We start from the raw sequence: 16,694 nt of genomic DNA on the forward strand, positions 1-16,694 counted from the left end.
AACTGAAGTAAAATATTGAAATTCGCCGATTTTAGAGGGGATTCACTGATTTTTCAACTCAACTAAGTTGGACAAATTTTAGCTTTCTTTCAAATTTAGAGTGTAAAATTGGTCTTGACTGTGATAGAAAAATTTCTTTTTTAATTTTTTTTTGACAAAATGCTATATGCGAGGGCTATTCGTAAAATAAGCTTCATTCGATTATTAAAAAAACTAACTGGCATCACTGCTCCAATTTCTTTAACCTCTCTGCAAGGAAGTTCGCCGCCTAGGAATGGAACAGACGCTTTGGCCGTAGGCATCAAGTACTTCGAATATCCAATTCGTGACGCGTAATAATAAAGGGCGCTTAGTAATCATCATCGGAAAACGTTTGAGCGATATCCGTACTCGAGTCGAAAAATGTTGTCACCTTTTTTGGGGAAGAAGAGGGCGTCATTTTGGTTGATTTAATAAAACGCCGGTAAACAATTACAGTAAAAATTACAAACAATTGTCAACTGGTTTAATATCCAAACGGTGAAATTGTATGCAGACGGGTTAAAGAAACCAGTGCAGCGTTGCGAAAAGTGCTTGATACTTAATGGTGATTAAGTGGAAAGATATAATAGGCCTATAGTTTTCTTTCCCATGGCGTTCGCCTCGGCTGACGTCAGAGATCTTCGGTCACACTCGGGCTTCCGATGACGTGGCCGGAAGTCAGCAATGTTGAATCCAAGCCGCTACTGACGTTAATACAGCCGTTGGTCGAGATAAGCCACGACAGACAGAACACCCGCCTGAGCTACACCGTCAAGCTGCCATCCGTGGTTACTGCCACTTTGAAGTTACCTCAGGAATATAGGACTTGGACATGGATGAGCCCTGAAATTCTTCAATGCATAAAATGTTGAATTTAACTTGAACATGTCATCAGCCAAGCATTATAGACGACTTGTGTGGATTCAAGACAGACAAGTAAATGTAACGAAGCGAGTGGTAATTGAGACTCGCTCTACGATTAATATGGTTCGAGGCGTGTAAGAGATAGAGAATAACACAGGTAGACTAGCGGTGGAAGCAAAGCTTAAGGGGTCACAGTGCAGACACTTTTAAAAAATTAATATTTGGCTGCCGTATTACAATATTTTACAACACACATTTAACCGATAAAATTAACTGATCGTCAAGTAAACACCTAGCATCTGAGTTTCCGAGACGTCAAACTTTACAGTGTGGCATAAACTATTAACGATTTATCAAGAGAAACCAGCCTTGAGAAAAACTTAGCCTTTTTGCTAACAGCGAGTAAATTTGCGGCCGAAATAGGGAAAAAGATCTACCCGCTGCACGAGCTAGGGTGGAGAAGAGTGGACGAGTGCAGCTTGGTAAAGTAAGTGCTTCCAGTGAACTGTCCCAATGTTATCGGCGCGTTGCAGCGCTCGCTAGTCACGAGTGAACACCCCTGTTGCATGTCCTCTTCAGTGGCGGTGCTCGAGGGCAGTGTTTTCAGACCAGAAGGCCGGCTTATCCTCTTCCTCCCCTCATAACCTGCGCCCTTTCTGGGTAGTTTGGAAGTCGACCTACAGATCTGTATTAAACATTCCAGAGCCAGCAATAAGCCAGACCTGTATAAGGTATTGCACCCTCTTTTGATCGGGAAAGGTGTTAGAGCTTCAGATATGTCTAGAAGCTAGGACAACCCATCCCAGCATAGTCACCACCTCGGTCCTCTGCCTCACTCAGCTAACCAGATATTTGGCTTTGTTCTTAGCCCTTTGACCTTATCAGCAATTCTGGTGCCTACCCCGATCTACCACATCACACTGGGACATCTCAAAACACTCAGTGAACCCGTGCTCCCATGGAGGCCTATCCAACCTCTCCTAGCTAGTACCGGAGCTGTATCGCCACTCAGGCATCAACTCTTCAAAGGGATAGGGAACCCTAAGAGTCTTCTCTAAGCGATCGGAACACCACCACCAGGTACAAGTCACACCCAATCAGATCCAGGGCCTTAGAGGAAACCTCAACGGGGATCCTTTCACTTTCACGGATCGTTCCCGTACTACTACCAACTTCGAGGTCTATAATAGGCATACACTGTTCGCCAACAGCTAGCCAACCAGCCGTGTAACGGAGGCACTCCACTGGATCCACCTCGTCTCCTCGGATGTTTCTCCAACCCGCCGTACCTCGGCCGGTGGGTTTACAGCCGATTAAGGCCCGTACGTGCCCGTACGTGCCCGGACACCTCCGACGGCGACCTTGAAAGCCGTGGCTAGAACTTACCACCTGGGCAGTGTAAAGGAACTGGAAGGCCTCGGAGTGACCTGGGTACCTCCCCCGACCGCTGGGCCGAGCTCAGGCGGTTTACAGCCGTTTAGGCCCCGGTGTTCCCTTCACGCCAGTGGCATTCTCAATCCTTACCATTACCATAGGCCTAGCCTCAATTCACTATGAGAGGTCTTTGGGACCCAGAAACCAGTGCTTGGCAGTTGAACCCCCCAGAAAGGTTTCAATCGCATCTGCTGTTGTCCGCAGATTCAGACCATTCACCATTGCTGGTCCCAGCCGGGCAATTGAGGATGCCGTGTGGCGGGGTTATGCCCGCAGAGTCCTCATTAGTTACAGACGCAGCTATGACCAGGGGCATAGCCGTCACCACGCCCCCCAACAGAGGTGCCACGAGGAGGCAGAGAATTGCCATTGGTGCGGAGAGGCTATATAGTAGTGTAAAATAGGGCATACTGCGCCAGGCGCCAGGCGCGTGGTGGTGGTGGAATCAAGACCGACCGACCTCTGATGTCACGGCGGTCATCTTGGACTCAAATATTCCTCAAAAATGACTCAAAATGACTCAAGAATTTCGGTTTTGAGGAAATATTTCTTGTTTTCTTCCTCAAAAATTAGGATTTCGAAAAACCTCAAAAGTCATTTTGCCTTAGAAAGAACACAATGTCCATATAGAGGCTTAAGCATCCATGTATACAGCCTCCGATAAGCCTCTGACGTAATCATGGATTATGTCATCATGGCATATGACGTCACCGTTGCAATTTCCTCAAAACGGAATATTTGAGTCATTTGAGCCATTTTTTAGGAATTTTGAGGAATTTTTGAGTCCAAGATGACCGCCGTGACATCAGAGGTCGGTCGGTCATTGACCCCACCACCACCACCACCACGCGCCTGGCGCCTGGCGCAGTATGCCGTATTTTATACTACTCTATATGTTCACTTCAATGCACCCATTCTGTGAACCTGTTGAATCATTCCTCGGATAACTAGGGCTGACCACAGCTCCGACACCTCAGACAATAATCACCTTCCCGTCAGTGTCAGGCCCACTCCCGCTCGAGGGCAGTCAGCCACAGCTGGAGCGCCGGGCGAGTGCTACTACTCGCTCCCTTCCAGGTGCCGGAGGACGAGTGCTGTTCCGGGCACACCGCGACCACTCGGCCAGCTAGTGGGTGACTCGTGCGAGTCCCCGTGCGACGAGCCACTCGGCGCGACGCTGATCGACGGCTGATACCAAACTACCGTGACCGCGCATTTTGGCGGTGGATAAATTTGTGAACTCATAAAGCATAATTTTTCAAACCATGCATTTGAGGCGTGAGTGCATTTAGTAAAGAATTATATACTACCACGTACTTCGGCCGTGGTCTCATATTTTTGGCAATTATGAAAATATTTTTTTTATATTTTTTTAATAATATTCCTAAAACATTTTATTTTTGGCTAACTTTATTTATTTAAGAGGCATGCATTTGTTTAGTTGCAAATATTCTCCAAACGGATTATTTTTCTGTTTAAAATTTTTATATTTTTTACTCTGTAATTTTTTTTAACCAAAATATGTATATTGTTACGATTTACCACGGGGGGTTCGTAAAGGATAGCCCAATTAATAGATTTTATTTCACACACAGTTTTATTTATTACCACTACTTGTCACTTACAAATAATCTTCTAAATTGGCAGATAATTAATTACACGTAAAGAAATGTCAATTCCCCAGTCACTCGTTTCACACACCTTGCTGGGCCGCACTTCCGGCGCAACTCTCGCCGCAGCACCCCTCGTGGGTCTCCGCCGCGGGACTCCGTCGCCGCACTCCGCCGCCGCCGTCACACCCTTCGCCGAGATCCCACACGACTCGCTCGCAACTTCACTCGGGACTCCGCCGCGCCCGCGACTCTATCGCCCGGAAACTCCCGACTCCACTGATCTCACTCACTCCCTGCCCTGGAACCTTCGTCCAAGGACTTCGCCACTCTGCCGCACCCGCGGCACTATCGCCCGGAAACTCCGCCGCGGGAGAACTCCCCACTCCGACTCCTCAGATTCTGCCCTGGAACCTTCGTCCAAGGACTTCGCCACTCTGCCGCACCCGCGGCACTATCGCCCGGAAACTCCGCCGCGGGAGAGCTCCCCACTCAGACTCCTGACTCTGACTCACTTGAAGGTCGGCCCAACCTCCTTAAATAGCCCTTGGGTTCCCGTCCAGAACAATCGGGCATGTCTCCGAGATATCGCGCGACCTTCGTCGTCGAAATGCCCAGAAACGCGTCGTGAGTCCTCGAAGGACGCGGCGGCTGCTCAAAGAACGCCGATAAACTCAACAAGCATCGGGTTCCCACAAAACACACCGATAAACATGTCTGAGTCCCTCCATTCCGCAGTGCGGCCTCTTTAAGTAACTCGATCTGAGGCAGGTGCGCGCTGCGAAGGTCAAGATGTCGCGAGACAGTATGACACGAGATACCAGGGAGAGGATGCGGGTGGAAGGGGGCGCAGACAGGCCGAACGAGCGCGGCGACGCCAAGCACTGCAGCCAAGCGCGATCGTAACATTGCCCCCTCCTTAAACCTGTTCGTCCCGAACAGGTAATACATCTCCTCGTGGAGGTCCCCATGCTACTCGAAGTTTAGGCCTCCTGCCTTTCCTCCATCGCGGGTTGTACAGTCTCACCCGATAACCCTCTCTCTCATTAGATGTAGCTTCTCTTGTCACCTGGCGACACTTCTGCGTCGCTGATGCCCCATGTCGTTCAGCCAGCTGCCCGAGACGAGCTGACCGATGCTTTGGACTGACCCGATACTCTTGAGTGCATTGCTTATTGCCTTCCAAATGTTTCCTTGTATCTTCCCTTTTCCTCTCCATTTCTTCTCTCGCAGCTACTTTTTCGCACAGCATTTCTTCCCGGCTCCTCTTTGTCTCATCTTGGTTCCTCATTCCCTCTTCATTCTTCTGAATATCTTCTGGACTGCACTCAGTTACTCCTTGCACCATCTCCATCACTCTTTGTGTGCTCATTGTCTCTTCTCGGTCTTCCTTCCCCTGTTCTTGGTCTTTCTTCATCTCTTCTTGGTCTTCCTGCATCTCTTCTTGGTATTTCTTCGTTTCTTCTTTCCGCTTCTCTATCTCTTCTTGACTCATGTTCATCTCTTCTCGGCTCTTCTTCAGTTCTTCTTGGCATTTTACCCTCTCTCTTTGGTTTATCTTCATTTCTTCTTGTTCAATATTCCACACTTTGTAACCCATCTTCACTACTTCTGTGCTTTTCTTCAGCTCTTCTTTCATCCTCATGTCCTGGCTGTTCTCTCCTTGGCTAATTTTCTCATGACTCTTTTTCTCATGACTCTTTTTCTCATCACTGTTCTTCTCATCGTTGTTCTTCTCATCGTTGTTCTTCTCTTCGTTGTTCTTCTCTTCGTTGTTCTTCTCATCGTTGTCCTTTTCTTCGTTGTCCTTTTCTTCGTTGTTCTTCTCTTCGCTGTTCTTCTCTTCGCTGTTCTCCTCTTCGCTGTTCTCCTCTTCGCTGTTCTTCTCTTTTAGGCTTATCTTCACTTCGGTCTTCATTTCATTCTTAATTTCTTCCTGGCCACTCTTCATTTCATCCTGATCCTTCTTCATTTCCTCTAGGCTATTATTTGACCCACTCTTCGTTTCTTCATGATGGTCCTTACTCTCATTATTTTCACTCTTCACTTCTTTCGCAGAGTTCTTCATACTGGTTATCCATTCCCTCATGTCATTCACCATTTCTTCCAGGATAACCCTTATCTTCCTGATATCTTCTACATTTAACTCTTCAGCAGCCATCTCTTTCTAAAGCATTTACTAATTAATCAACCTAAATATTTTTTTCTAATACTGTTCTTAATTTTAAATGGTCTAGCCGAACCTTCTAATTAAACTAACGATAACTCTATTACATTCAAAACTAACACTGACTACAGTATACTCAAACTAACTCTAGAAAATTTCAAATTCACTAAAGTTCTAAACACCAACTATACTCTCGTAAACTAAACTGTATCCTTAACTTTTATTCTAATAATGTAACTGAATCCTAAATCTATTAATTAGGGCTATCCCACTTCTGACACCAAAATGTTACGATTTACCACGGGGGGTTCGTAAAGGATAGCCCAATTAATAGATTTTATTTCACACACAGTTTTATTTATTACCACTACTTGTCACTTACAAATAATCTTCTAAATTGGCAGATAATTAATTACACGTAAAGAAATGTCAATTCCCCAGTCACTCGTTTCACACACCTTGCTGGGCCGCACTTCCGGCGCAACTCTCGCCGCAGCACCCCTCGTGGGTCTCCGCCGCGGGACTCCGTCGCCGCACTCCGCCGCCGCCGTCACACCCTTCGCCGAGATCCCACACGACTCGCTCGCAACTTCACTCGGGACTCCGCCGCGCCCGCGACTCTATCGCCCGGAAACTCCCGACTCCACTGATCTCACTCACTCCCTGCCCTGGAACCTTCGTCCAAGGACTTCGCCACTCTGCCGCACCCGCGGCACTATCGCCCGGAAACTCCGCCGCGGGAGAACTCCCCACTCCGACTCCTCAGATTCTGCCCTGGAACCTTCGTCCAAGGACTTCGCCACTCTGCCGCACCCGCGGCACTATCGCCCGGAAACTCCGCCGCGGGAGAGCTCCCCACTCAGACTCCTGACTCTGACTCACTCGAAGGTCGGCCCAACCTCCTTAAATAGCCCTTGGGTTCCCGTCCAGAACAATCGGGCATGTCTCCGAGATATCGCGCGACCTTCATCGTCGAAATGCCCAGAAACGCGTCGTGAGTCCTCGAAGGACGCGGCGGCTGCTCAAAGAACGCCGATAAACTCAACAAGCATCGGGTTCCCACAAAACACACCGATAAACATGTCTGAGTCCCTCCATTCCTCAGTGCGGCCTCTTTAAGTAACTCGATCTGAGGCAGGTGCGCGCTGCGAAGGTCAAGATGTCGCGAGACAGTATGACACGAGATACCAGGGAGAGGATGCGGGTGGAAGGGGGCGCAGACAGGCCGAACGAGCGCGGCGACGCCAAGCACTGCAGCCAAGCGCGATCGTAACAATATATTACGCTAACGTAAATAAACGTGAACCTTATTTATATTGTGTCGCTTGATATTTTGATTAAAGCCTATTAATTACCAATTTGTAAGCTTTGTGAGTATAATTTTTATGTTTTTAAAATGTTTAAATTATAATATTTCTCTTAAACATTTTTTCTTAAATAAAAAATATCACACTTTCGTATTTTGTAAATATTTTGCGGTGTGCCTTGTTTGAGTATAACTTATAATTTGAAGAAAAGAAAGGATTGTAATTTTAATTTTAGAGTCATTCGCCGCTTTCTGAAAGGATAGTGTGTTAAGGAATGTTGTCTAATCTTGTACTATCATGTGCTTTCAAAGTTTTTCAGAGAGGCGTTCAGTTCCTGTAGTGAAGCCGTCCATTAAATATTGCCTAAGGCTTGATATAGTTGATGCTAACTTGGCCTCATTTTGATATTAGTAAATTTAGTATTTTTCCCTTCATTCTTGCTAGTTTCTGAACCCTGGTATCGCACTGCAATTTTTGCAGGGGGTTTAGACTATGTGCAGGTTTCAAATACACTTTTATGAATATCCATTAATATTTTTAATATGTATCATCGTAAACTGAAGGAAATAAATGTGCTTTGAAAATTATGATGCCATATGGGGAATTGTTTGCATATAAAAGGTAGAATACTAGCAAACAAATGTATTCTGAAATAATTTATGATTATAATTTGTTTGGCGGAATATGAAACACAAAACTGTGTGAAGCTCTTTATAATTGAGTTGAAGCCTTCTCTCATAATGTCCCAAAGAGAGTCACGTTAAATTAAAAAAAAATCACATTATTGATATACTTCTCTGTTGTGTCAGAAATGTGGCAAAAATTTATTTTATTTCTGTGATTAATATTTATATTTGCTGCCATAAAACTTATTTTTACGTGTTCTTTTTCAATTTGTTATTTAACATCAAGTAATCATTTTTACTTAAAAATGCAATTAGTAAATATTTTTAGTTTAAACATTTTTTTAAACAATTAAATTTAAAAAAAGAATTGAGTTGACTTATATGTTATTAGCTTGCATCTGAATTATAAATTAAGATTCCTTACTTATTAAATTAAATATAAGCTCAATATAAATTAAAATTATGCTTCAAATCGTTACTTGATATTATTTTATACTCATGAAACTAATATTCGCTTTTAAAATCACACAACCACATAATATTGCTTAGGTACATATTAAGTCTTTAGTGTATTTTTTAAATATTTTTTTGTTATTCTTGAAACACATAAAATAATATTATTAATAACAATTTTTATGAATCAAAAATAAATAATGAAGCATGCGAAGTTGCATAAAAAAGTTTATTTCCTTTTATTAAATTATCTTCTGTTAACTGGCTTATTGAAGGCATGTAAGGAACTTGAGACTGAAAATGTATGGTAGCATGTCGTGAATGTGGAAAGTGATATTCCATCCCGGTATACAATGTCAGTCACAAGAAGTCGTAGAATGAATTTGCAGAGTCGAAGAACACATGGATGACTTGGATAGTACAGGATTATTATAACTACGACAGCCACGACTCTTAAACGACCACAAGATACGTGCATCCACAAAACGTGTGAAATACCTTATTTCAAAATTTTTTATGACTTAATTTTCTTTTGGCTGTAGTCAGTCATAGATGTTCATCCTTTTTAAATTAATTTTTGAACCTAATTAAATTACGCATGCATCAAAATTATCAATAATAAGTTTAATATTTGTGTTGTTTATCATTTTGACTTGTTAAAGAGTTTACATATAGGTTAATGTAAGTAGTTTAGAATATTTATATTCAATGTGTGAACTGTTTTTTCGAATCCAAAGTTTACAACATAAATTTCATCACTAATTATACAATGCGCTAGTTCAATATCAATGGCAGTTATTGTGGTCATTGTAAAGTAAACATTTTCTGAGAGCAGAAACATTCTGACATATTAAGCAGAAAAGTACCATTGTTTTTTATAAATGCATTTAATCTAAAGTTTTTTATTTTAATACTCCAATGAATACAGTTTAATGCATTCCTTCACATTATTACTCAGAATTATTGCCATAGTGAGCAACTATGACAAAAAAGTTTAACTTTAATGTACGAAATAAAATGTCACAAAGCACAGCGGTTTCGTGAAACAAACTCAACCTTAAAATTTGACATAACATTTGTAATGAAACTGTTCCTAACACGGCGAATATTTTTAATTTTTAATTATTAGTTTATTCGCAATAATCCTTATATATTGTGGAGATACAACTGACTGTGGTCAGGGTTTCTCACTCAATAGTAGGTACTTATCTTATAGGTCACTCGATATTTTCTATTAAGTAAGGTTTTCATAGAACTCAAAAAACAAGTAAAGTACCCCTTTTTAAAATTCAAACTGAAATAAAAGGCTTAGCTTGTGATCCAATCTCGTACTTAATACATTAAAAATATAATTTTATAAAGATATTTACCTCAGAAACAATAAATAGTTTTTTCAACAGATAACAATAAACAAATGAACGTTAGCAAAAACGAGTTCTTTATTTACAATATATTTCGCAGTATTTTTAAAAACAATATACTTTACCTTAATAGAATTCCGAATTCTTAGTATAATTTTATTCTAATTCAAAATTATTTTAATATGTTTTTTCCAGACACGAAAAATAAAGCCACCTTTTTTTCAAAATATTCCAATTACGAATTTTTGAGAATAGTTTTGTTGTCTAAAATTGCTTATGCTGTGACCAAGCTCCCGTAGAGAGGGCCATCAGGTTTTATCTCAGTCCCGATAATGTACAGGTTATATCATGGAATCTATTCCGTTAACATAGGTAGTTTAACTTATATTTTATTAGCTTAAACAATGACGTCAAGTTAACTAAGTATTCTGTTAGGGCACACGAGACCATGATTCGATTAAATACACGTATGTAGCTATATTCTACAATGGAATACATTCCTGACTCATGTGTTGAAAAGTTTTTGGTATAAATTATATATTTTAAATTTTTTACCCTAAGCTTTATATTTCTATGTTACATCAAGTTTTATTTAACACAAGAAGCACCACTAATTTAGCTTGGTAGAAATTTCTTCAGCCCTACATATAAATCCGTAAATCTTAAATTCTATTATATTTTGTCGTTGTTATTTATGTTACTAAAACCAAACTTATTCAATTTTAATAATTGGCAGTTCCCAGAAAAAAAAGATATAGGATAGTTCTTTTAAAACAGATGTTGCAGGAATTTTGTCTAACATACTTTCATTACTATTGAAAATAAATATTATTTTTCACTGACTGAAAAAGTACACATTTGTTTTCATAGGACCTCAATAAAATGTCATCTTAGAAACTGATGCTTCATTGTTAATTACTTGTTACAACTAAAACCTTCTAGAGGTAGTAAAGGTTCCCAGTCATTCTTGAAAGTGTTCGAAGCACTTCTGATACCAATTGTAAATGTCCGATCACGATTCTAACAAAACCGTAGTAAACACTGTAAGGAAGGCTGTGTAAAGGAGGGGTGATTGATTAGGGGGAATGTAGGGATATTATCAGGCTGGATTCAGTATCTTTTCACTTATCGATTAAGTCCGGGAAGTCATAATGTGTACATATGTATTACTTCATACTCCTTCAGTCCATTAGCACTCTATTTACTGTTTTTTACGTATCTGCACGTTACATATGCGGTCGCGGTCTTCTCTCTAGCTTCGAAACGGAGAGCACCAACGTGCGTGACCGAGTGCAGTACATGCTTACTGTTGAATATGGAACCCGCTCTACTTATTATAACATACAACTCTCCTATTTCAGTATTTTTAAGCACTTCTTGATGCAAATAACGTATATCTTCTCGCCCTATCGCTAAACTATAACCCTGCTCTCAGCCGTTGTTAATACTATCCCTTTACTTTCGCACACGTCCAACCAAGCTAACTCCTGTCACCTCCACGAGAGCTTGACGCACACGTCCAACCAAGCTAACTACTGTCACCTCCAAGCGAGCTTGACGCACACGTCCAACCAAGCTAACTCCTGTCACCTCCACGAGAGCTTGACGCACACGTCCAACCAAGCTAACTCCTGTCACCTCCACGAGAGCTTGACGCACACGTCCAACCAAGCTAACTACTGTCACCTCCAAGCGAGCTTGACGCACACGTCCAACCAAGCTAACTACTGTCACCTCCACGAGAGCTTGACGCACACGTCCAACCAAGCTAACTACTGTCACCTCCACGAGAGCTTGACGCACACGTCCAACCAAGCTAACTCCTGTCACCTCCACGAGAGCTTGACGCACACGTCCAACCAAGCTAACTACTGTCACCTCCACGAGAGCTTGACGCACACGTCCAACCAAGCTAACTACTGTCACCTCCACGAGAGCTTGACGCACACGTCCAACCAAGCTAACTACTGTCACCTCCAAGCGAGCTTGACGCACACGTCCAACCAAGCTAACTCCTGTCACCTCCACGAGAGCTTGACGCACACGTCCAACCAAGCTAACTCCTGTCACCTCCACGAGAGCTTGACGCACACGTCCAACCAAGCTAACTACTGTCACCTCCAAGCGAGCTTGACGCACACGTCCAACCAAGCTAACTACTGTCACCTCCACGAGAGCTTGACGCACACGTCCAACCAAGCTAACTACTGTCACCTCCACGAGAGCTTGACGCACACGTCCAACCAAGCTAACTCCTGTCACCTCCACGAGAGCTTGACGCACACGTCCAACCAAGCTAACTACTGTCACCTCCACGAGAGCTTGACGCACACGTCCAACCAAGCTATCTCCTGTCACCTCCACGAGAGCTTGACGCACACGTCCAACCAAGCTAACTACTGTCACCTCCAAGCGAGCTTGACGCACACGTCCAACCAAGCTAACTCCTGTCACCTCCACGAGAGCTTGACGCACACGTCCAACCAAGCTAACTACTGTCACCTCCACGAGAGCTTGACGCACACGTCCAACCAAGCTAACTACTGTCACCTCCACGAGAGCTTGACGCACACGTCCAACCAAGCTAACTCCTGTCACCTCCACGAGAGCTTGACGCACACGTCCAACCAAGCTAACTACTGTCACCTCCACGAGAGCTTGACGCACACGTCCAACCAAGCTAACTCCTGTCACCTCCACGAGAGCTTGACGCACACGTCCAACCAAGCTAACTACTGTCACCTCCAAGCGAGCTTGACGCACACGTCCAACCAAGCTAACTCCTGTCACCTCCACGAGAGCTTGACGCACACGTCCAACCAAGCTAACTACTGTCACCTCCAAGCGAGCTTGACGCACACGTCCAACCAAGCTAACTCCTGTCACCTCCACGAGAGCTTGACGCACACGTCCAACCAAGCTAACTACTGTCACCTCCAAGCGAGCTTGACGCACACGTCCAACCAAGCTAACTCCTGTCACCTCCACGAGAGCTTGACGCACACGTCCAACCAAGCTAACTACTGTCACCTCCAAGCGAGCTTGACGCACACGTCCAACCAAGCTAACTCCTGTCACCTCCACGAGAGCTTGACGCACACGTCCAACCAAGCTAACTCCTGTCACCTCCACGAGAGCTTGACGCACACGTCCAACCAAGCTAACTCCTGTCACCTCCACGAGAGCTTGACGCACACGTCCAACCAAGCTAACTCCTGTCACCTCCACGAGAGCTTGACGCACACGTCCAACCAAGCTAACTACTGTCACCTCCAAGCGAGCTTGACGCACACGTCCAACCAAGCTAACTCCTGTCACCTCCACGAGAGCTTGACGCACACGTCCAACCAAGCTAACTACTGTCACCTCCACGAGAGCTTGACGCACACGTCCAACCAAGCTAACTCCTGTCACCTCCACGAGAGCTTGACGCACACGTCCAACCAAGCTAACTACTGTCACCTCCACGAGAGCTTGACGCACACGTCCAACCAAGCTAACTCCTGTCACCTCCACGAGAGCTTGACGCACACGTCCAACCAAGCTAACTCCTGTCACCTCCACGAGAGCTTGACGCACACGTCCAACCAAGCTAACTACTGTCACCTCCACGAGAGCTTGACGCACACGTCCAACCAAGCTAACTACTGTCACCTCCACGAGAGCTTGACGCACACGTCCAACCAAGCTAACTACTGTCACCTCCACGAGAGCTTGACGCACACGTCCAACCAAGCTAACTCCTGTCACCTCCACGAGAGCTTGACGCACACGTCCAACCAAGCTAACTACTGTCACCTCCAAGCGAGCTTGACGCACACGTCCAACCAAGCTAACTACTGTCACCTCCACGAGAGCTTGACGCACACGTCCAACCAAGCTAACTCCTGTCACCTCCACGAGAGCTTGACGCACACGTCCAACCAAGCTAACTACTGTCACCTCCAAGCGAGCTTGACGCACACGTCCAACCAAGCTAACTACTGTCACCTCCACGAGAGCTTGACGCACACGTCCAACCAAGCTAACTACTGTCACCTCCACGAGAGCTTGACGCACACGTCCAACCAAGCTAACTCCTGTCACCTCCACGAGAGCTTGACGCACACGTCCAACCAAGCTAACTCCTGTCACCTCCACGAGAGCTCGACGCACACGTCCAACCAAGCTAACTACTGTCACCTCCACGAGAGTTTGACGCACCCGTCCAACCAAGCTAACTACTGTCACCTCCACGAGAGCTTGACGCACACGTCCAACCAAGCTAACTACTGTCACCTCCACGAGAGCTTGACGCACACGTCCAACCAAGCTAACTCCTGTCACCTCCACGAGAGCTTGACGCACACGTCCAACCAAGCTAACTACTGTCACCTCCAAGCGAGCTTGACGCACACGTCCAACCAAGCTAACTACTGTCACCTCCACGAGAGCTTGACGCACACGTCCAACCAAGCTAACTCCTGTCACCTCCACGAGAGCTTGACGCACACGTCCAACCAAGCTAACTACTGTCACCTCCAAGCGAGCTTGACGCACACGTCCAACCAAGCTAACTACTGTCACCTCCACGAGAGCTTGACGCACACGTCCAACCAAGCTAACTACTGTCACCTCCACGAGAGCTTGACGCACACGTCCAACCAAGCTAACTCCTGTCACCTCCACGAGAGCTTGACGCACACGTCCAACCAAGCTAACTCCTGTCACCTCCACGAGAGCTTGACGCACACGTCCAACCAAGCTAACTCCTGTCACCTCCACGAGAGCTTGACGCACACGTCCAACCAAGCTAACTCCTGTCACCTCCACGAGAACTGGACGCACACGTCCAACCAAGCTAACTACTGTCACCTCCACGAGAGCTTGACGCACACGTCCAACCAAGCTAACTCCTGTCACCTCCACGCGAGCTTGACGCACACGTCCGACCAAGCCAACACCTGTCACCTCCACGAGAGCTCGACACACGTTGCAAATTTAAATAAAATTGGAATTGCTAAATACGATCAAGCCTTGTTAGGCAGCTGTCAGATGGATGAAAAACTCGAAGAAGAATATGCGAGTACACTCACTCGCTCGTCCAGGCTACCTTATAATAAAATCAAATATTATTTATTATTTAAACTATAAACAGTTATTTAAATATGAGTATATCTTTAAAATTTTAATGAAAAGGTTAACATAAATTATAGACCAACTTAAATACAGCATTAATGCGACAGAAGCACCTTGGTGGTCCGTTAAACATCAGTTGATTTTGGCTGAGCCTACAATAGGCAAGGGGCCCCTGGGTGTGATACTGCCCGCTCAGCACCCAAGCCAAGCGGTTGTCTGAGCTCCCCGGGGCTGAGAGACACCTGGGCGGTGCACTGTCCGCTCGACGAGCCAAGCCAGGTGGTTGACCGGTCTTCCATATAAAAGGGAGCACTAGCCAACTGTCTACTTGACATCCAAGCCCGGAGTCGAGAGATCCTTAGGTGACCCACTGCCTGCTAGACAACCGAGCCTCTAAGAAGCAAGTACCCCTGGAGGGTGGACAGCCCGCTCAACACCCCAGGGGCGAGAAGCCTGTAAGAGCCTGTTCGACACCCCAGCTAGGAGGTCGGCCGAGCCTCCAAGAAGCAAGGCGCCCCTGGGTGGCTGACTGCCCACTCGACACCCGTGTCTCCAGGAGCCGAGCGGGCCGAGTGAGTGCGTGCGAGGGTGGCGCCTGCTCTCAGACGTCCCACGCGGCAGGCGTCGCCCCTCCCATGGGGCCAGCCAGTAGGGGGTGTGGCCCCCACGCCACGCCCACCGGCACCGCCCCCTTCCCCTACGGTGCCCAGCCCCCTCCCACGACAAGACTCTGCGCCGCTATTTATTTCACTAGGCGACAATTCTCGGCCTCTCCCTCCCTTCATAACCGCCGACCAGCGCCAACAAATACTGCCTCGCCGTATTTCCCGCGTTCGCTTTTCTTTTGATTAAAATCTGTGTTTAATCAAAGTTTTCCCGCCGGCGAGGAGCCACGAAGAACGCTCTGCGGGTTTTAAAGGAAGGAAGAGGATGAAATCTCATTGATCTGACACGAAAGCGAAGAGCTATGTTCATCTTTTTTACAAATCCCTGTTGGCGCGAGACATTGCCTTCATCTGCGAGCAGCTTTCTGGGAGGAAGTGGATGAGAGGGTGAAAATAAGCGGAAGACAAAAGGGGACGTAACAAATACCGCTGAAAGATGAAATGATAAATAGGAGTGACATATTTGCTGGAATTTTTCACAGTAGACCAACACATTTTTTTCTTTGGAATTCGAATGCGATGAGCTATTCCAAGGAGTGATTCATGCTGGATATTTACGGTCAAAGAATTTTCTGCTTATTTAATCCATCCTGTACATTAAAGTGCTATTAAGAGTGACTTTACTGATAAAACAGTGTTTACTAAATATATAAACTTTTTTTTTTACAAAATGTACTGTATAACTAATGTTTGGAACTATAAAGTAATAGATTTTCACTTCGTGACTATTGAATTGTTACATAACGGTTCTGCTTAATATAGGCACATCGGAAAGATTCTTAACTCATTATCTTTTCACATTGCTCCATCGCCTTGTGAATCAAGCCTTCTTACCTAGTAATTTTATTGTATGTAAAAAACGCAAGAATATATATTTTACTTGTATAAGTAGCTTATGTAATTGTATGTGCCTCTAAGGGTATATGTAGGTTCCAATTTTACGTAAAATTATATTTATTAATAAAGTAGTGTTAGCCGATAATATTATAAGGATTCTCTTTTAATTTTGCCTTAAATGTTTTTTACTGCCACGCGAAATTCCCCGAGTGTTATTATTTAACAGGTTTT

The 16,694-nt window shown here is 44.9% G+C and overlaps 1 protein-coding gene across 1 annotated transcript; it reads left to right on the forward strand.

The window, feature by feature from the left end:
- Positions 1 to 3,584: 3,584 nt before the first annotated feature.
- LOC134546334 (uncharacterized) lies at positions 3,585 to 15,264 on the forward strand. Its single transcript, XM_063389107.1, has 3 exons — positions 3,585 to 3,597; positions 11,279 to 14,908; positions 15,158 to 15,264. Exons 1-3 carry the CDS (start codon positions 3,585 to 3,587, stop codon positions 15,262 to 15,264), a joined length of 3,750 nt encoding a protein of 1,249 aa, XP_063245177.1.
- Positions 15,265 to 16,694: the final 1,430 nt, after the last annotated feature.

Source organism: Bacillus rossius, chromosome 1 (assembly GCF_032445375.1).
Source record: "Bacillus rossius redtenbacheri isolate Brsri chromosome 1, Brsri_v3, whole genome shotgun sequence".
Taxonomy (NCBI): Eukaryota; Metazoa; Arthropoda; class Insecta; order Phasmatodea; family Bacillidae; genus Bacillus; species Bacillus rossius.